The sequence below is a fragment of the Anabrus simplex genome, chromosome 1 (genome assembly GCF_040414725.1).
Source record: "Anabrus simplex isolate iqAnaSimp1 chromosome 1, ASM4041472v1, whole genome shotgun sequence".
Lineage (NCBI taxonomy): Eukaryota > Metazoa > Arthropoda > Insecta > Orthoptera > Tettigoniidae > Anabrus > Anabrus simplex.
In genome coordinates, this window is record NC_090265.1 from 544934232 (window position 1) to 544956241 (window position 22010).

Here is a 22010-nt window from a genome sequence, read left to right on the forward strand (position 1 = left end):
GAGGTGGACTGCAGTGCACTGACGTGTAATCGTCTGTGACGTTAGCCAGCGATATAAATGGAGCAACGTTTCCACCTCTCCAGGCACTCCCACAGTGTCCAGCGATCAGACTATACCGTATATCAGACACGGAGGTACCCTCTTAAATAAGTGTTCTGAACAGGTGGACTAATTCTGGTCAGGAGGTGTCACCTCAGGACATTGCCTCATGTATCCTGCCTCCCGTATCACCGTCTTGCATCCTGTCCTAGCATTCTGCTACTCATGAACTTTAACACAAGTTCCCTGCAAGTTCTCCGACTTCAATCCCAGCATTCTGCTATTCATGAACTTTACCGCAAGTTCCTTGTAAGTTCTACAACTCCTAACTAGCATTCTGCTACTATGGACTTTCTACAAGTTCTACTGGTCATTCTACCAACTACAGATAGTTGTCAACTATCACAGACATTCATTCATCCGAGTAGCCTATCTTATCAAGATAGAACTCAATGTACATAGAAATATTAATGTGTATTACTGTAAATAATTGTCAGACCCTCAGTCTACTAATTTATCTTATCACTGAACGTGTGCAGCACATTAAACATCAAGACAAGTTTCGTTCTTTTTGTGTACATGCTGTATGAAAATTTCCGAGTAATAAACTTTTATGCTGTGCCTTGTATATCAAGCTCCTTGTATACAACACAACAATATGGCGACGAGGTAAAGTGAGTACCACCATATCAACAATATGGCGATGAGGAAAAGTCCAAGTTAGTCCTGCCATATCAACAACATAGCAACGAGGAAAAGTTAGGCCCGCCATATCAACAATATAGAGATGAGAAAAAGTCAAAGTTGGTTACGCCATATCAACAATATTGGCGACGAGAAACAAGTTAGGCACGCCAACAATCTGGCAACAGGAACAGTTAGTATGCCATACAACAGACCTTCATTCTTCCTCAGCTCACTAGGACGATATTCTATCACCAACATTTCGTATTTGTGCAGTCTCTTTCTTCCCAGTGGTACGCCCCATTTGAACTGCGGACATAAGGCCAGCATTTCACGTCACGAACCAGCACCTGTTTCCCCAGGGCATACTCTCTCTGCGCTCGCTCCTTCTCTCTCAGTCCCAGGCGCTCGCTGAAGGTCACGCTCAGTGTTGCCAACTTGGCGGATTTTCCACTAAATTTGACGGAATTAGAACTGTCGGCAGAGAAATATATCATACAGCAGACAGCGGATTTTTTGGCGGAATTCTAGATTTATTATAGCGGAATTTAGTGTTTTATCCATTTTACGTTTTTTAATTTGTAGTCGGTCTGTCTCCGAGCTATTCCGTCTTTGTTATCAGGAGCTAGCAATCACATAAGGAAAACGTGTTATTTGGATTTGATGTTATGAGATCAGGGTATCATAAATTTGTAATGCGTGGGGAAAGGGTAGGTTACTTATCTCTTAGCTGACGAATGACAACAGATAATGAAACTGTGAGAGAGTAGCATTTATATATATGCTATGAAGGAAGACCGTTTAATGAGGTAGGGGATTCACCTAGTTTGCAACCAGCACTAAAACGCCTACAAGTTTCAGCTTGCTGGCTTGCAGGCAAGTGGGTTAATCCCAGTGAAACTCACAGATCGGGTGAGTGCAGGCATTTACTTTTATCATTATCGTTATTATTATTATTATTATTGCTCATTATTTGAAATCGGATTTCTTGGCGGAATTTTAGTAGTATTTAGCGGATCTTGAAAATATAAGTTGGCAACACTGGTCACGCTTCCAGCTGGTTCCACTACACCCTGTTTCAAACGTTGTGCTCACTGTATCATCTGTAAACATGGCTAGTACGGAACAATTAGCAGCTATATTGCAGGCTTTGCAGCAGCAACAACAGCAATTCATGCATCAGCAGCAGTCAGCATAGCTTACAGCCATTCAGGCTCTCTCTTCCTCAGCACAGAACACTACCGTTCCTGCCTTTTCTGCCTTTGACCCAGAGAAAGAAGACTGGTGAGGATATTTAGCTCGCCTTCAACAGCACTTCATCTGTCACTCCATTACGGACGAGAAGCAGCACCAACGAGCCCTTTTTCTCAGTTCTGTAGGAAATACAACCTGCGAATTACTGCAGAAATTATTATTATTTTTTTTTTGCTAGTTGTTTTACGTCGCACCGACACAGATAGGTCTTACGGCGACAATGGGACAGGAAAAGGCTAGGAGTTGGAAGGAAGCGGCCGTGGCCTTAATTAAGGTAGAGCCCCAGCATTTGCCTGGTGTGAAAATGGGAAACCGTGGAAAACCATTTTCAGGGCTGCTGACAGTGGGGTTCGAACCTACTATCTCCCGAATACTGGATACTGGCCTCACTTAAGCGACTGCAGCTATCGAGCTCGGTGCTGCAGAAATTAAGCCCCGAAGAACAGATCTCGGAAGTTCCTTTCGCACAGCTCCTAGCTCGCATAAATGAACATTATGCTAAGGATCCCCACATTGTAGCAGCTCGCTATAAATTTTTTCAATGTAGAATGAAGCTGCAACAGACTCGCACAGAACGGATTGCGGAATTACGTGGCCTCGCCAAGAGTTGCAAGTTTATCTGTTCTAAGGATGGTTGTAGCACGCCCTACACTGATTCACTCATTCGGGACATGGTTATTCTCCATACTCCCCAAGACAAAGTTCGTTTCGACGCTGTCAAGAATAGTAACCCTTCTTTAGAAGATGTACAGCGTATTGCCACAATCTATGAAATGACTACTAAGACTGTGGCTGAAATAGCTACCAAACATGAAGTCGCTCACGTATCTCATACGGCCAGCAAGCATTCTGCTCCTTCGAACCGCCAGGTCAGCTCGCTCACTTCGAAGCGTTCCTGACAGGTTCATTCTCGCTCTTCTATGAAGACACGCATTCCTAAGAAAACTCCTCAGCTCCTGCCTTCCTGCAGAGGATGTTTTAAGCATCACAAATGCCGTAACTGCCGCTTCGTCAAGTCCACCTGTGATCGCTGTCATAAAGTAGGGCACATCAAGACTGTCTGTCAAAGTACGTCCCACCCTGCCCATACTCATCCTGCGAAGAAATCTATTCAGAAGACACGATAGGACATGGAAGTTGATCAAATCAACCTCATTCTTCCTACAAGAAATTCTAGTAAGATCATCATTCCGATCGCTTTCCCAGATCACTCTACTGATTTTCAATTAGATACTGGATCGCCTGTCTCCATCATCAATCTTGCTACATATCACAGCTTAGGATCGTCATCTTTCTCTCCTGCTGATGCCCAACTTGTTACTTTTAACAAGAAGAAAATTGATATTAAAGGCAAAATCACTGTTCCAGCAAGATATACAGATATTCATAAGGTACCTTACTGGTTGTCAATAACTACACTGCATCCAATATTCTAGGCATGGATCTCTTCAATTTATTCGGATTTCAAGTACATAACAACGTCAATGTAGTCTCCGCCTTACAAGCTACCTCTGATGTCACTGATCTCCTAGAGCAATTTCCAGAAGTTTTCGACTCTACCTTAGGCACAGCCAAAGACTACACAGCTCATATCCAGCTTAAATCAGGATCAAGTTATGCAAGAATTCACAGAGATGGCTAGCTCCAGTCAATTCCAGTAAATGGGCTACTCTGCTTGTTGTATTTGAAAAAGCTAATGGCAATATCCGCATTTGTGGTGATTTTCGCTCTACAATCAACTCTCAAATTGAAACCGACGTTTTTCTGATTCCCCGTCCTGAAGACTTATTTCGCAGTTTAGCCGGTGGACAATTCTTCTCTAAAGTGGATCTCAAAGAAGCTTATTTACAGCTACTTTTAGACGAAGAATCCAAGCAGTGCCTCACACTCAATACCCTTCTTGGACTTCTACAGCTCCAGCACCTGCCTTTCGGTGTCTCTTCCTCCGCTGCGATTTTCCAGCAATATTTAACACAGCTTACTGCCTCCATTCCCGGTTGTGCTAATTACCGCGATGACATTCTTGTGACCGGCAAAGATCATCAAGAGCACCTGAATAATCCGCGCCTGCTCCTCACCAAATTGAAAGAAAATGGCCTACGTGCTCTCACTAAGTGCACATTCTTTCAACCTCAAGTTCAATACCGAGGTCATATCATTGATAAGAATGGCATTTGACCTAGCGAACAGAACGTCTCTGCCATTGTCAACATGCCCGCACCGCAGAACATCAAACAGCTACAATCCTTCATCGGAAAAGCAAACTACTACAACAAGTTCATTCCACGCTTTGCTTCAGTAACAGCTCCTCTGAACACCTTACGCAAGAAAGGTGCTAAATTTCATTGGTCTCAGCAATGTCAGCATACCTGGCAGACCATCAACAAGGCCCTTGTACACGCTGTCAAGCTTACTCATTTTCAGCCCGGTAAGCTACTCACTCTCACCACGGACGCATCTGATTATGGACTCGGCGCCGTTCTCTCCCAGAAGGATCGCCACGGACAAGAACGTCCTATCGCCTTCACTTCCAAGACACTCAACGAACACCAACATCACTACTCTCAGATCGAGAAAGAAGCCTTGGCTATTATTTTTGGCATTCGCCGATTCAATGAGTATCTCTATGGCAACCATTTCCTCATAATCACTGATCACAAGCCTCTTCTTCACTTATTCCATCCTGGTAATAAGATCCCTGAACATTCTCTACGGAAACTTCAGAGACGGTAAATATTTCTTTCTGACTACTCCTATCAGATTGCATATCGTAGCACATCCCAGCATTGTAATGCTGATGCTCTCTCTCGCTTACCTGCAGGTCCTGATACTACTTTCGACTCTCAAGAATCTGAATGTCTTCAGTTAGACAATGAACTTGAAGACACAGTCCCCAGTTTTCCTATTGAAGCTATTTGCATCGCCAAAGCGACTGATAAGGTTAGTATACTAGCTACAGTTCGTACTTCTATCCGCAATGGTTTGCCTCTTCAACACAAGCTTCCTACCAGCCTTGCACCTTATCATCATCTTCAACATCGTCTCACAGTTCGTGCCGGAGTAATCCTATTAGAAACAGGCACCCTATTCCGAGTGGTTATCCAACTTAGTCTGCGCAAACAAGTTCTCGACTTGTTACATGAAGGTCACTGGAGAATATCACGCACCAAGCAACTCGCCCGTCAACATTGTTATTGACCCGGTATTGACGCAGACATCGAGAAACTCATCCGCCACTGTGACCCGTGTCAGGTACATCAGAACACACCGTCGCCTGACCTCGCTCCATGGCCTCCTGCTACTTCTCCTTGGGAAAGAGTACACATAGACTTCGCTGGACCTTTTCTCAACTCTGTGGCTCATAGTGATAGATTCTCTATCCAACTTTCCTTACATCGTAGAAATGCATTCTACTACTACAGAAGCTACAATTCGTGCACTTCAGAAGATTTTCACTACTGAAGGTTTACCTCAAGTGCTCATTTCAGACAATGGACCTCAATTTACTGCCACTAACTTCCAGAACTTCTGTACTCATAATGGCATTCGGCATATTCTGGCACCGCCTTTTCACCCACAATCTAATGGTGAAGCTGAACGTTTTGTCCAGACTTTCAAGAAAAACATGAAGAAAGCTGTATCTTCAGGTTTAACAAAGGATCAGGCATTGTTACAACTCCTAGGAAGATCTAGGAAGATATAGGACTGCCTGGTACCGACAACCTCACTCCAGCTCACAAGCTCCATGGACGCCCTCATCGGACTTCGCTTTCTTTGTTGCATGTTGCAGCCTCTTCCTGCCCAGCCACAGAGCTCGCAACCAAAGTTCAACGCCACCGACAAAGTATATGTCCACACTTTCAAGTCCAATCCTCCGTGGATACCTGGTATCATCTGCTATACCTTGGGCCATCGTCTCTACGGCATCCAGAGCGCCAAGAAACGCATCTGCCGCCACCAGGACCAGATCCGCCTCCGCTATCGTCCATCTCCTTCTGTTGATTCCCTTGTCACACCTCAGAAATCCATTGCAGAACGAGCTCTGGACCATTTAATCAACATGGGTTCTTTTCAGGACGATTCTACACTCCTTCGCCCAAACCAGGCTCCGGACAACACAACAAACACGGCCGACTCTCCAGCCCAGCATCGCTGCCACTGCCAGCGCCGCTTCGCGCCGTACCGGCGTAATTAGGAGGGGAGGGTGTTGTGTGTGTCCATCCACCGCCTGCAAGCTCCGCAGCCCAGCATCGACGTTTCGAGAGACCACAAGGTGGACTGCAGTGCACTGACGTAATCGTCTGTGACGTCAGCCAGCGCTATAAATGGAGCGATGTTTCCGCCTCTCCAGGCACTCCCACAGTGTCCAGCGATCAGACTACACCGTATGTCAGACATGAAGGTACCCTCTTAAACAAGTGTTCTGAACAGGTGGACTAACTCTGGTCGGGAGGTGTCACCTCAGGACATTGCCTCATGTATCCTGCCTCCCGTATCGCTGTCGTGCATCCTGTCCTAGCATTCTGCTACTCATGAACTTTAAAACAAGTTCCCTGCAAGTTCTCCGACTTCAATCCCAGCATTCTGCTATTCATGAACTTTACCGCAAGTTCCTTGCAAGTTCTACAACTCCTAACCAGCATTCTGCTACTATGGACTTTCTACAAATTCTACTTGTCATTCTACCAACTACAGATAGTCGTCAACTATCACAGACATTCATTCATCCGAGCAGCCTGTCTTATCAAGATAGAACTCAATGTACATTGAAATATTACTGTGTATAACTGTAAATAATTGTGTCCAGACCCTCAGTCTACTAATTTATGTTATCATTAAACGTGTGCAGCACATTAAACATCAAGACAAGTTTCGTTCTTTTCGTGTACATACTGTATGAAAATTTCCGAGTAATACACTTTCATGTTGTGCCTTGTATATCAAGCTCCTTGTATACAACAATTTTCTTTTTATATGAGACTGAGGAGATGTAGAAGGTAATCCACGTCAGGTCAGGAGAGCTTCCAGAAATAATATAATTCAGCAGAAAAACTGAGGAAAGAAATTGTTTATGGGAGAAGATGAGACCGTGGATGTTGATAAAAAAAAATTGATAATGAAAAATTGAAACTAATGAGTAGCATGATAACTTCAAGACAATCAAATTTTCTTATTTTTAATGAGATACCTACATGTACGTATGAATCATTAGAATGTCAACTTATCCTACGTCCAAATATAATTTTGAATAAAGTTAGTATTTAAGAATTTAACTTATTAATACTGTATTATTATTTATAGGTTATAAGATTAATTTAAGGTAATTTCATTATGGGAATAAGTGAATTTAAGATCGGTCGTATTTCGATTTAATGACCTGATATTCATGCAGATGTGCTGAATATTAGAGGCGCATCTCTCAGTCGGATTCACGTAAAAAAAAAATTTAGTTTGATATAGAATAATCCCTGAGTTGTATAACATAGCTAGCTGGAGATTTTCTTGAACGCCGGCGTGTAGTTAAATGAAAGAGAGAATGACTCCCATACATGGGACAAGAAAATAAGAAAGACGCCGTGGGACTCGAAACGAACGGCACAAGAAAGATTGGTCGCCCTAATGCGGTTCAAGAAAGAGCGTCACCCAACAGTGGGGCTCGAAAAAGAGATAGAGGACACCCAATAACGAGGTCGGTTCAGTAGGGTATGATTTTATTATTTAAAATTATTGGAGAGATGTCCCGTTACTTGAGGGAATATAGGTTTTTATTGGTACCAATAATAATAACTCGAGTTTTATTCGGGTTTATTAGTAAACTGTTTTTATTTACATAGTCACTAAGATGTTCTAGGTCGGAATTTATTTCAGTAATTGCAGTATCAATATCACTCGGTTTTGAATGACAGTGAATTTGTACATCATCTGCGGATACTTGCACTTTGCTGAATTTAAGAGCTTTTGATATATCATTAATTTGGATGATAAATAACAGTGATCCCAGGACTGACCCCTGAGGGACACCAAGGGACTTACTTTGCCACCCCGAAGTCACATTTCCCACGGTCACACGTTGCCGGCGATTTTCATGGTAAGAGGAAAAGAACTGAAGCGACATACTATTCAAATTTAGTTCTCGAAGTTTGTGCAGCAGTAACTGAGGGTTGACAGTGTCAAAGGCACTACTGAGATCTAGTAAAGACAGTATAGTCACGTCCTGTTGGTCCATTGCACGTCTAATATCATCTGTCACTCGTAGTAAAGCTATTTCGGTGCTATGTCCTTTCCTGAAGCCGGATTGGAAGGGATTGAGGAGGGAATGCTTGGTAAGGTATTCAGTAACTTGTGTGTGAACTAGGTGTTCAAGTACCTGGGATAGGGGTGGTAGGATGGATACTGGACGGTAATCTGAAGGAGAATCTAATATGGAGCTCTTCGGGATGGGTCTAATTAGTGCATCTTTCCAAACATCTGGGAACACTCCGTTCGTCAGGCAGTAGTTAAATATATGAGTTAGCACTGGCAGAACAGCTCCCAAGACATCTTTAATCAGCGATATAGGAATGTCATCATTATCAGTGGCATTTGATGTAATAGAGTATATCACACCTTTAACTTCATTCGAAGTAATATTTATAAAAGAGAATTGCTCATGCACAGAATGCTGTTGAAACAAGGGTAGTGAACTTTTAGCTAAGGAGGTAGAGGCTATTCTTGGCCATGCGAAATAATCATTTAAAGCCTCTAGCGAAATGCTTGGTACATGTTGTTCTATGGTTTTACCTATACCTAACGTACGTAATTTTTGTCTCGGGCTGTTAGTGTTCATCAGTTCCCGAAAATATTTATATTTAGAATTCCTAATTAGCTGCTTGGCTCTGTTTCTCAGAATCCTGTACCGCTCAAAATCATCTTTGTCATGCGTCAGTTTGTATTGTCTGTACAGTTTGTCATGACTGGCCATAGCAGATCTTATCTCAGCCGTTAGCCACGCGGATGAATGGCAAGCGATTCTTACCAGTTTCTTTGGTGCGTGCTTGTCAAATATTTCCAGTACCAATGAATTGAATTTGTTTACTTTAGAATTTATGTTCTGAAAATTACGTATACTGTCTCAAGGCAAGTTATATGCATCGTGGCGCAGGTTATTCCGGTCCATACGTCGTAAGTCTCGTATTGTAATGTAGCGTGGTTTGTACTTGGGTTTTTGCGTAGAGTAACACATGTACAATAGGTCATGTGAACAGATGCCAGGAGCAGGGATCTGTCCGTGCTTAATTACTTTCTGAGGTTTATTTGTCACAAGAAGATCAATTAAGGTATGACTTGTGTGGTCAGAGTAATGAAGGTGATTAGTAGCATTGAGGGGTAAAATAGTCATGTTTGTGGCGAAAAATAAATTCAGTAGGTTATTCGCTTCACTAGTCTGCTTTAAACAGTCAGTGTTAAAATCACCCATGATTATAATGTCATCATATGCCGAGATAAGATTTGCTAATGCCTCTTCAAAATCATCAATCTGTCTTATTTTAGGTGGCTTGTATACAATCCTTATTAATATCTTTTTATGGCAGTCTAATTCAACAAACATAAATTATGGTCGCAGTGTAAGTCTTGGGTCAGAAGTGGAAATTATCTTACATTTCAGGTCATTTCTGTAATAAAGTAGAAGCCCACCACCTATTTTGTCAGTGCGGTCATGGCATAATATTGAGTATCTGTCAAGGTTAGCTGCCGATGACGGCATGTCTGTACGCACCCAGCTTTCACTGATTCCAATAATATGCACATTGTTCACTTCAAAAATAGCCTGTACCTCTTCCATATGAGCTAATAATGACTGGCCATTTAGGTGGCAACAATGTAACGATCGTAAGTGGCTACTGAGCTGCTCTTGAAGGTGGTAGGGACAAAAGAGAAGGGGTGGGTGAGGGCTGTGGAGAGGAATGCAGGTCAATGGTATTACCGTTGTACTGGTCAACAAACATTCAAAATTAAGCAGTAGGACATAAAATTAAGCAAGAAGCAAAATGAGCTTACCCGAGCAGCCTAGCGAGTAGATGCACTGACTTTCACAAGCGTGCGCGGGCGCACGCACGCACACAATAAAACTAATTAGTAAACACATCATTTCTTTCACTAAGTTCACATGTTGAACCTACTCCCTGCAATGTTTTTTAATTGAGCCATCGTGCATATTTGAATTTTACTTCCATCTTCCCGTAAAACACAAATGCGCCCATCTTGAGTCCAGCATTTCTGCATTCCCCAAAAATCCCTTGCCTGATTAAGGATATTTTTTCTCACACTTGTGAGGGACTCAGTAGTTTGAGTACACTGCCCTTCAAAGCTCGCTTTGCGCACCACACTCGATCACGATATCGAAGGAACTTGATAATGATCGGTCGATTTCCATGTGAGACCACCTCGGCAGACGTTCGATTACGGCGGCCCAGCCTGTGGCAGCGATCCACATCCAGAACTGAAAGTTCTATTGAGAGTTTATTTTTTAGTGTTTCCAGCATTTTGATGTAAACGTCCTCGGACGGCTGTTCTGGGACACCATGCCATAAAAGGCAGTTCTGGCGACTGTACTGTTCAGCCTCATCCAAAACGTCGTCTTGTTTCTGAAGCCGATTTTCCAGAGCCTTCAACTCCTGTTCAAGCTTAGAGATGTCTTCGTTGGCCTGTATCTTGAATGCCTGGAATTCGCTGCCAAGCGCTTGGAGCACGTTCGGTGGGTTGGCGGCACTGACTGCCGAGTCTACGCGATCTTGAAAGTCTTTCATGAAATCTTCTAAACTACTTCCTTCAGAGACATGGTGTTTACTTTTTAAGGAAGAAGGCACTTGAAAATATACCTTAGTCCACACGGATCAGCACTTCTTGCAACTTGGTCAAAGACTTCATGTAACTTGATATTTAAAGATAATTCTGTGTAGCTGCATTCAATTCGACACCCAATCAAATGAAAGCAACATAAAATGTTGTTGTCTGATAATCCCGCAAGAGAATCCTTATACAAGTACGGTATGTATATTAAAAGGACTATACCATTTTAAAAATGAAATTATCACAGCATTGGTACAGGTAAAATCTATTGACTGTTAAGGTACATGCTGACTACTGTATAAGAGATTCAATCTTCCTTAAGCCACAATTAATGAAAGATATCCCGATGTTTTAAAAAGCAAGTTGTATCCGTCCACAAGGGCGTTAATGGGGGATATCTAAAGGAAAGAAAAAAAAGAAATGTTAACACAAACTGATATAAAAGTTATGAGAATAGCAGTCGCACATAAAAGATATTCGGCAATGGGAGAGCATATGGTTGAAAAGAATCATAAATTTCGAGACATTTCTAATAACATGGAATTAATTAATACATTCAGCCAAAAAGGAAAAATTCATGAATGTTTTAGAAAGTTTAGAAATTTATCTTGCTCAAAAGAATGACTCTGAATCAACTTTAAATGAAAGAAGTACAGATGAGAACCCATTGTATAACTAGCGTTTAATCATATAAGGAAGAAAAAGAAAAAAAAGAAGAAAACTTGAAGATCTTAAATTTATTTATGTATTCTCATTCAAAGTCATCAAAATATTAAAAATTTATGTAATGATAATTTTCATATTATTTCACTAATGTTGTTTATTCATTGATATGGTAAATTAGGATATACAGTAATCCTCCTTTAAATTGTGGGCTAAACAAAATAGTGTTATATTGTTTTCGTTCTTTGATTTAACTTCACCAATGAAGGTAGTGCATATTGTTCCTGAAACATGTATGAATGAATAAAATAACTTTCAATTATTAAAAGTGTACTGACAAACTGGACCCAACACAAACTACTTTAAATAGTTTCCTTAATAGATTTTTGCAACACTTGTTCTAAAGTCATCCATAAATGTTGATTTATCACGGAGAAGTGCTGACGCAAATGGGTAATTGTTTTTCTTCTGCATTGCTATCACATGGCGATGAAAATTGATTATTTTTTTCGCTGAAATCGCTTGGCACTCTGACAGATATATGTTAGCCTTCGCAGACACAATCTCTTTCATGACATGAATCTACTGATCCAACCCCAGATCACATTCAGATCCAAACAGCTGATTCCTACTTCAATCGCTAGTTTGCGCACTTTGAAATGTAGCATCTCATGCGAGATACTGAAGCCATCATTTTGCAACTCTGTAATGTAATGAAGCAACTCGTCTTCCAGCTCAGGAAACCAGTTTTCGGCCCTCTGAATGCCTTACGTGTTCGGTTGGTGGTTTCTAGTGCAGATAACTGTTTACACCAGTAATGAACATTCAACTCAGGCACACTCAATTCTCGACCAGCAGCTCTCCTTTACCATGCTCTTCAGCATATTTAATCACTTTGAGTTAAAACCCAGCTCTATAACTCCCACATTTCTCCATAACAAAGATCAACCTACACAAGAAAACTTAGGCCTAACTGAGAAACAACAATGAAACGTGAAGACAGAATACTGGTACTTGTCCACAATACAATAGATGGACGATACCTAAAACCATGATCACTTGACTACCTGGACAGGGAAAAACTCCTAGTTAGCGTGATCAGCTCTGCCGAACGGGTAGCGATAAGCATATTGACTCGACAGAAGAGTGAGAGGGATGGCTGAGTGTGACTGACTGGCTAGGAATGCAGCCTTGGAGCGGGGTTTTGCGAGTTAAGTAATTTTGTTACAACAGCTAGCCTCAACCATTCTGCAGGTACAGTAGAAAGAAATGCAGTTTCTTCCTGTAATGTCACGTGCAAAGTACCGTAACAGCGATTGGTACAGTCCCAATATTTAATGTAGGCACGTCCACAGAATACCCAAACTTTATTTAGTGTACGTACCGTATGTCTTTATGACGACAGAAATTAATGCGAGTTATGTGTGGGGGTTTCTTTTCCTGCAATTTCAAATGTTAAAAATGTGGTGTGAGATATACGCGGTGGCCAGTTTCACGTGAGCAAATATGGTAAAACTAAGCAAACCCATTAATATACATATATTCTGAAAACACACAAAAAATGCTACAGAATTAACTACTTTTATTCAAAACAATCGGTATGTGCGACAACGTAGAAGTGAAGATGTTGAGGTCGCATGTCCAGCTGATGCGATTGATATTTTTGACATCTCAATATTGCAGTGCCATTTTTGACATGCTGTTGTCTTGAGCTTCTGTCACAGAGAATAATCCAATGGATTGAGGTCTGGACTTCTAGGCCAGTCAGCAGCAGCGATGAACTGTGGGATATCGGTTGCCAACTACTGCTACGTCATTTTTACTTTGTGTGCAGGAACGCAATTCTGCTGAAAAATTCACAATTTCCCTTCAAACAGCTTTGAATTGATATGCTGTCGTAGGTACGACATCGTAATTGGTGTAAAACCTTCAATTGGTATGTTTAATATATTTTAATTATAGTTTATTTAATGCTAAATTATCTTTTATTAAGGGGTGGTGTTAGCCTAATAGGGTGAATTTTTTTTTTTTTTAAATGCATGTTATGTGTCCATTATAACCTCACTTACGTGTCCAAAGCAAAATTTTACGTCTAACGACCCTCCTGGTTGTTTAAATGGACGTTTACTAAGCATGCTGCATTAGGTGCCAAACCCCCTTTTTCTTTCGCTCCACAGTTATATAATTCTGAAATGCTTCATGTTTTCGAGTTGAGACATTTTATTTTCGGTGTAATACACGTTGGCTACACTGTAAGTTATCTAGTAGACATGCGGACATCGCTATTTTTTTGTTCCTTGGTTTAACTGTGACAATTTTTTTGGCGGTATCGTTGTTTCATATTCTTACTTTTTCACATCGTGTGTTTCGTGTTTACTTCAAATGACAAAACCAAAGGATATTTTCAAGAAGAGGAAAGGTGTTGGAGGGAAAATAAAAGTTGTCTTGTGCAATAATAGAGGTCCACTTGAAAATGTGAGGTTAGAGCATACATCTGATCATGATATTAGAAACACAACTCCCAAATCCATTGGAAGTGCTTATAGACGTAAACTATTATCATTTGAGAACTCGTATGAAGATGAAGATGATTTACACAATGTATAACTTATATTGTTGTATCAATGGACTTGTTGAATAATGCAATCAGCTCTTGCTGATCCAAATTTGCTGAAAAAATGTTTACACGGCAAGACGTAAAACCCCAGCGAGTCTTTCAACAATGTTGTGTGGACTCGAATCCCTAAGAATGTGTTTATTGGCGTGGAAACCCTGTGCACAGGTGTATCTGTTGCTGTATTGACCTTTAATGATGGTAATTTTGGAAGGATATGTGTTTTGAAACATTTAAACGTTGAACCCAGTAAAAACACTGTGAGAGCGCTTAAAGATATTGATAGTTTTAGAGTTAAAAGAGCTGATAAGGATATCAAAGACTTTATTAAGGAAGCTAGGAAGCACAAGAGGCAATTTATAAAGAATGAGAATGAGGATGGTGATGATGACAATCTGGAATATGCTGCAGAGATGCACTGATATATGTTGAAACTTTAAGTTCATTTTTCTGAAAACTATTTTTTTTGTATAAATGACCCATTTTTTCAGAAACTTCTCATCATAGAAAAATGAATTTTTGCTAATACATAGTGATACTAATGATAAATCTACTGAGTTACTCCTAACTCCCATCTTGCAGTTGTACAAATTTTACAGATACATTGATGATGAAAAATGTACTAAAATTGCGTACTAGAGAAAAATATCCCTTAAAATTTCATATTCAGTAATTACTTCTTGAAACAAACTCAGTGTACATAAAAGGTATCACCATAACAGCATACCAAATTTGATATTTGTGGGGCTAACGGTTCCAGAGAAAACGGGTCACAAAGTATGGCAATTCAACATTGTTAGTATAGGGGCTAACACCTCCCCTTAAGTGTTAAATATGATTAATATATCATTTCCCTGTAAATATGCAGTATAAAATTGTATAACCTCAAATACGTATTGTTTAACCTCAAAATCTAGAGAGTCGAAAGCAGTAGAAAATTCCATAATGTTCGTATGTTAGACTTATTGTAGTATAATTGGGTATATATGAAGGGTTCTGGAAACTTACTGTAAGGTTTTATTATCCAGATACACGTAGAGACATTATGAATGTTGTAGATATTTCCATGTACATTTTTAAATATTGAAGGAAAGTTCGAGTACCCATTCGACTAGCTGGTCGTTTATGTTTCGAGTGTGTTTCATTAGAGTGTTGTAAGAACTCTTCCAGAAGTCGATCATTCTAGATGGTTGATCGAATAGTATAAATATCGAGCTGTCAAGTCAGTGAGACAGTCAGAGTTTTGGACTTGAGTGAGTGAGGCGGGGAATTCAAGAGAGTGCGCGCGTATCACAAATCATTCATTGATACCGTGAGGTTTCAGCGTAGAAAAAATTTCCTTAGCTTGCTTTCAGCAACCAAACACCAATACAGCAATATGATTCTCATACATTCCCCAGTCCATCTTTCACTGCTGCCTGCTGTTGGGACGCTGCAAGTCGGTTACTGGAGGAGTGGTTAAGGTGACCTTGTGGATGATGACATACAGTGTTGCCATGCTTCTTCATTCAAAATTACCATACTATAGCATGTTTAGATTTTATTGACAGAACTTATGGCAATGCTGTGTATAGACATGGGGCTATCGTATGCCTTTGTTACATCTATGAATGTCATGACCAGATCCATATTCCAGAAGGCACTAGAACTGAACCCACCACCTTGGAGTCAGAAAACCACTGAGCCACTCAGAGCTGCTGAGAAGTGTAAATGTCTCCGACAATTGTCTACCAAACTGTCTTCAAATTGTACCAGCCAGGACTACTATTGCAGGCATTCGTTCCTTGAGATGAAAGGTGAATTTCATTTTCCAGTCTTTAACTGCACTACATTATTCACTCCTCAGTACTATTTTTTGTCATTTTGAGAAAGAATTGATGATGACAACATTAGTTTGTTAAACCGAATTATTGATTTATCTGTTGTTGTTGTTTGAGTCATCAGTCCATAGATTGGTTTGATGCAACCCTCCATGCCACCCTATCCTGTGCTAACCTTTTCATTTCTACGTAACTATTGCATCCTACATCTGCTCTAATCTGTTTGTCATATTCATACCTTGGTCTACCCCTACCGTTCTTACCACCTACACTTCCTTCAAAAACCAACTGAACAAGTCCTGGGTGTCTTAAGATGTGTCCTATCATTCTATCTCTTCTTCTCGTCAAATTTAGCCAAATCGATCTCCTCTATTTATCTATCAACCAATATTGGAGACAATTTCAATATTTTGGCAATGGTGCAGTCCATTTTACCATTAACTTGTGCAAGTTACAGATTTTGGATCAAGTGCACCTACAAAGTATTACATAGATTTTGCAGATTTCCATTATATTCTTCCAAACTTTGGAGTCAATTTTAATATCTGTTGCTGGCAATTGTTAGTTTCTTACCTTAATTTTAATGTCTTTTGGTGCTAGCTTCCTAATTTCTGATAGCAGCCTATCTCCAAAGCCCTGGAACATACAAAATATAGTATTATTTTCATAAATTCAAAATTCTTCTGATATGTAAAATCTATTTTCAACAACTTAAAAGTACATAAGAAGAGTGTAACAACCTATACACTGTAACTTATAGAAGCAATCAGCTGTGCAATCACAAATTTCCTACACTGTCAAGAAAAAATAATTTACTACAGTATGTATTGCAACCTTTCACTATAAGAAACCAAACATGGCTAATGGTATATTGATATATTTAGGTAACACAAAGAGGAAAAGAGCAATATTGATCAAGTAATTGTTATATTAAGACCATAGCTTGCATCTTGCAGAGTTAACACTCAAGTACTGGTTAAAATTTAAGAAATTTGAACAGCGTATTTATTTATGTGATGGACAGAATAATGACATGTCACATATTTAAATATATGAATTTTAAGGACTTCAAAATGTTATAAGCATTATTTAAGAAGATAATTTCATGCATAAAGCTAGAAATTGATGCCTGTTGTACATACCAAGGCTGGAAGGAAATTTTACATGTTTACATACTAAGAAGAGGGACAAATGTATTTTCAAATTTTCTTGTGGAAGGATCCTATTGCTGTGGTGACACCACTATTATCATGGAGTTATTTGAATAATTGTGTACAGCATAAGTGAAGTGTGTGGCAAATTATACTGTTGTTTCTTTTCTACTGTGGAATATTGACCGAAATTGTATAAGTCCGAGCATTACGTAAATGCGTATGAGCAAGGTCGTTCGAGCAAATAAAGGTGAGTGTAAATTGATAACAGAACTATTGTGATGCGTAATATGTGTGAACTATCTCTAATTCAGTGTTTTAAGTTACATTCACACAATGGAAATGGAGGATGATATCAAACCTGAAATGAAATTTTATAACACGAAAGAATGAGGATTCTGACAGGGAAGATATGTAATTCCTACCCATCGGCTAACCTGTAAGAAGACAAAACTAACTCCAACAAACAATGAGTAGACTTACTTTCTCTTAATTATTTTTTAATTTGCATGTGTGTTCAACCTCATAATTCCTCTTTCTTTTCTTTACTTTGTTGATCACTTAACGTTTTACAGGTTAAACTATGACAGGTAGTGTTTATGATTACTGAATGTAGCTTGAAGGAAACTGATAAAGAGTATTCAGACTTTACCGATGAGACCGTGATGATTTGCTATATGGATCTCAAGTCTTCGCAATGGATAAAGAAATAATATAACCTGAAGCTATATTTTCTAATTTAACCAAGTACAAAGAATAATGACTAGCCCGATCAATTCTGTGCGAAATATGACAGTGATTTCTTACCATGTCAGAGGATGTCACATGTGTTATTACATTTGTTCATTGGTGTAACTGAGTGTGAGAGTCATCTAAATAAATGAAAGGAAGGAAATAACATAGGATAGGATGTTTCCATGATAATACCATTTTATAATGAGATCACTAGTTCAAAGCTAGATAAAAGCTATGTTTCTGGGACAATGATCTTTGAATACATATAATTCAAGAGTGGTATGATACTTTGGAATGCCATGACTATAAGATATAAGCTTATGTTCAGCATAGAGTAAGTAATGCCTTTGAGAATGAGTTCATGAATATATATAATCTAGGGAATCGAATCATATTTAATGGATACGGAATACATGCAAATAAGATGGTAATGAAATATAGAAATTTTGGGAAAGCGAAGACGAGTTAATTTTATGTTGTTTATTCGTATGGGCAGGTAGTACTGAATTGTCTCTCATAGTGTTTATGGATAGAAAGAAGGATTATCTATGTTATGCAAGTCTTTATTTTAACTAACCTACCCAGTTTTTATTATAATTTATTTGTTATGATGATAACATCCTCGTACAGCAGAATTCATCCGTGTAATTCATCTGTAGGCGATTATAATGTAAACATGTGTGAATGCTGACTGGATACGAATCATCCAGTAACAATCTGCTTACATCTATGAATGTGAGAGATGATCTATCTACTGTTATCTTTAATTCCACATATTTGATGATGATTATGATTGTTGTTTAAAGGGGCCTAACATGAGGTTACCGGCCCCTAATGGCACAAAATGAGACGAAATGAAATGACAACTTAAAATTCCAAATTCCTCCACTGACCAGAATTCAAAGCATGAGGACAAAGAATGAATGGATGGACGGATATGAATTAAAAACGATCAGTGGAGCCGACCCACAGTGCCTCACATGCACAGAAGCTGGCACAAAACAATAGTATTACTGACCAAGGGACTGCTTCTGTATCATGATGCGGAATCGATTATTTGTATAGTCGAAACGGGTCCAAAAATCCAGGTCATCAGCCCCTCATAATGGTATTTAATGCTAGGAAAGTAGAACCATGCTATGTACACTGTTGCGGTACTAATCAAAAGTAGCGGAGAATCGCAGTATTCCACACATTATGGTACTATTCACAGGTAATGTAATGCGCGCATATAACACAGACCTATATTGTTTCGCACACTGCGGCGCCACATACAGGCAACGCAAACCTAAGGCGTTCCTCACATAAGTGGACTATCGACAGGGACTCATACTATCCCGTGGAAATACTCAGATAGTGGGAACGGAGCATAGGTAAGGCAGAATCATGGTGTCGCTCATAAAGGGGTACGAATCACAGGTACTGTAGGGCCCTCCTCCTGATTCACACACTGTCGCTACTTATCACAAACCTATTGCGTACCTAACATAGTGGTACTACGCGCAAGTTAATGCGACCCAAGGTGCTCCCTCCGTGATGGTACTAATTACAAGTAGTCTTATGGTTCTAAATGGATCATTCCTTGGTCGCCCCTTTTAGTCACCTCTTACAACAGGCAGGGGACACCGTGGGTGTATTCTTCGTCTGCGTCCCCCAACCACAGGGGGTTGTATGTTTGGTCCGCGAGAGGTATTTTATTTCCCTCAAGTCTGCCAGCAAGCCAGTTAGGACTCCCCTAACCGCCACCTGGGACGCGCCACGTGGGAGCATCACCTCTCCCCCTGCTACGCCAGCGTAGTAGGTTCGTGGAATTCCACATATTTAAGGTGATTATGATATGTATAATTTAGCCCAACCAATCTTCAGTGTTGGAGCACAACAATGGAAAAGAAGGCATGCTAAATCTCATTGTAGTTCTCCAGATCCTACATTCATTATTATTTTCCTTATATTTTTGTTACCTCTTACAACAGTGGTAACACAAACAAGGCACAAACACAGATAAAAGGGGAAGGTAAGAGTACAATACACAATATAAGAAAACACTACACCCTTGGAAAAACAGTAACTAGCCTTTACGCGGATCTCCAACAAAACAAGTACGTAACTATCAGTACGGGGTTTCAACCTCAGCTGTACATACCTACTTTTGAACATACACGCATTTATTATTGACAACTGAAGATTGTAATCATTCAAGTGGTTGAACCTAATATAGAGCAGAATATTATGGAAGCACCCCATATGAACACAAACACGGACATTTCCTTTTATGTTGGATAATTAAGTAAACAAACAAACGCAAGATGTCAAATTCACTTCAAGAATGTGTTCCTATTCATCACACTGGACTTTAGCATGAAATATGCATTTTAATGTGTAATTTTAATATGTACTGTGAATATTTTAATGTGTTTATGTATCTACATCTTTTAAAATAAGTTGATCAACACGATTTTTAGGCCCTCAGACACACTTAATATTAAATGTATACACAGCCGGCTTTTACTTTGAAATATGACTAATTTTAACCCTTGTTACATCCCTCTTTTTACTTAGCAAGGCACAATACCAACTTTGACTAATGTAAAGGTAATGTACAGCTGAAGATGACTTTATAAAAAGAGTCGAAACCAGTACTGTAATATAAGAACTTACAATCTTGTATTGATTAGGTGGATCCTTTCTCTTCTATGATCTATCTATATATATAAAATAAGAGTTTTGTCTGTACACTGCTCAGAATTTGAAAAGAATGGTATTTCTGTTTCGATCATGTCCACAGTAACAAGAAAATGCAGTTTTTACTTTTCCGTAATTTCTGTATGTCTGTCTGTATGTATGTACACACATCACGAGGAAACGGCTGAAGAGAATTTAATAAAAATCGGCATGTAAAGTCGGGGGGTGAGCCGCCACAATCTAGGCTATAAATCATTTTATTCATGCAGAGTGAAATGGTAGTTTAGGGGAAGGTCTAAAATTCAATTCTCAAATATTTATATTATTAGTGGTCATATCGATAAATACTACATAACTAAAGTGATATAGAATTAAATTTCTGATCATTTACGTCTTATGCATTTTTACCGTACCGGCTATGATAACACAGGTATTCATGAATTTGGATTTTTGTTGCTAAGTCCATATCAACGCCGAGCCCCGACAAAATGTGTAAACAGAATTTAATGAAAATCAGTATATAGAGTCGGGGAATAAGAAACTACAGTTTAAGCTATAAACAATGTTATTCACCCTGGGTGAAATGGTAGTTTAGGGGAAGGCACCTAAAATTTAATTTTTAAATACCTATGTTCTTCGTCCTATGGAAAAGTACTAGGGCCTACATAACAAAAGTTATAGGGAATACGATTTCTGATCATTTATGTTTTATTCAGTTTTACCGTACAGACTATGATAAGAGTGGTATTTCAGAACCCGAAGACAATTAATAATGTGAAGGCCTACAATATCAAAAGCGCGTAACATTGATAAACAATAACATTACACTAGCCGTTGTTTGTTGTAATGTTCTTTGCCTCTTATTCTGACATTCAACTCCGATAGATGGGATTACTGCTGCGTACCGAGTATAAATAGCCTAACTGAATACTGGCGGGAAATAGCTGAGGAGTTAGATAACTTTCTTCGTTAGCATGCTATTCCTCTGATTCATACATTTTCTGATACTGCTGGTACGTAACACACTGGTTCATCATAGTACGCCAGCTATTCGATACCTACTCTGACGCGCTGTTTTGAATGAGCAGTGTGCGCACTTAAGTCAGAGGCTCAGTTAGTAGCCCCATGGCACTAAAGCCCTTGAAGAGCCTTGGCGTACCAAGCGACCGCTGCTCAGCCCGAAGGCCTGCAGATGACGAGGTGTCATGTGGCCAGCACAACGAATCCTCTCGACCGTTATTCTTGGCTTTCTTGATCGGGGCCGCTATCTCACTGTCAGATAGCTCCTCAGTTCTAATCACGTAGGCTGAGTGGACCTCAAACCAGCCCTCACGTCCAGGCAGAGGTGCCAACCTTTGAAGTGGGTTATCAGTAATCCAATTTTTAACTCGCGCACCCCCCCGGACAAAACGTTTACGTGTTAAATATAAAGCACCCCGTTTGCCCTTTCCTACAGCAATCTATTCTAAAGCATATTACACAATAAAATTTGCTCATTACCTGTTAGTTCTGCGATAAATTCTTTGTAGCTTGTTTCGC

General features: G+C 39.7%; 1 protein-coding gene across 1 annotated transcript in view; it reads right to left on the reverse strand.

The window, feature by feature from the left end:
• Window positions 1–22010, reverse strand: part of Arp1 (Actin-related protein 1) — a 120054-nt gene that overhangs the window by 14144 nt on the left and 83900 nt on the right. The window contains exon 8 of the mRNA XM_067135512.2: window positions 16477–16539. Within this exon, the coding sequence (XP_066991613.1) occupies window positions 16477–16539 (63 nt within the window). The remainder of the gene's footprint in view (window positions 1–16476; window positions 16540–22010) is intronic.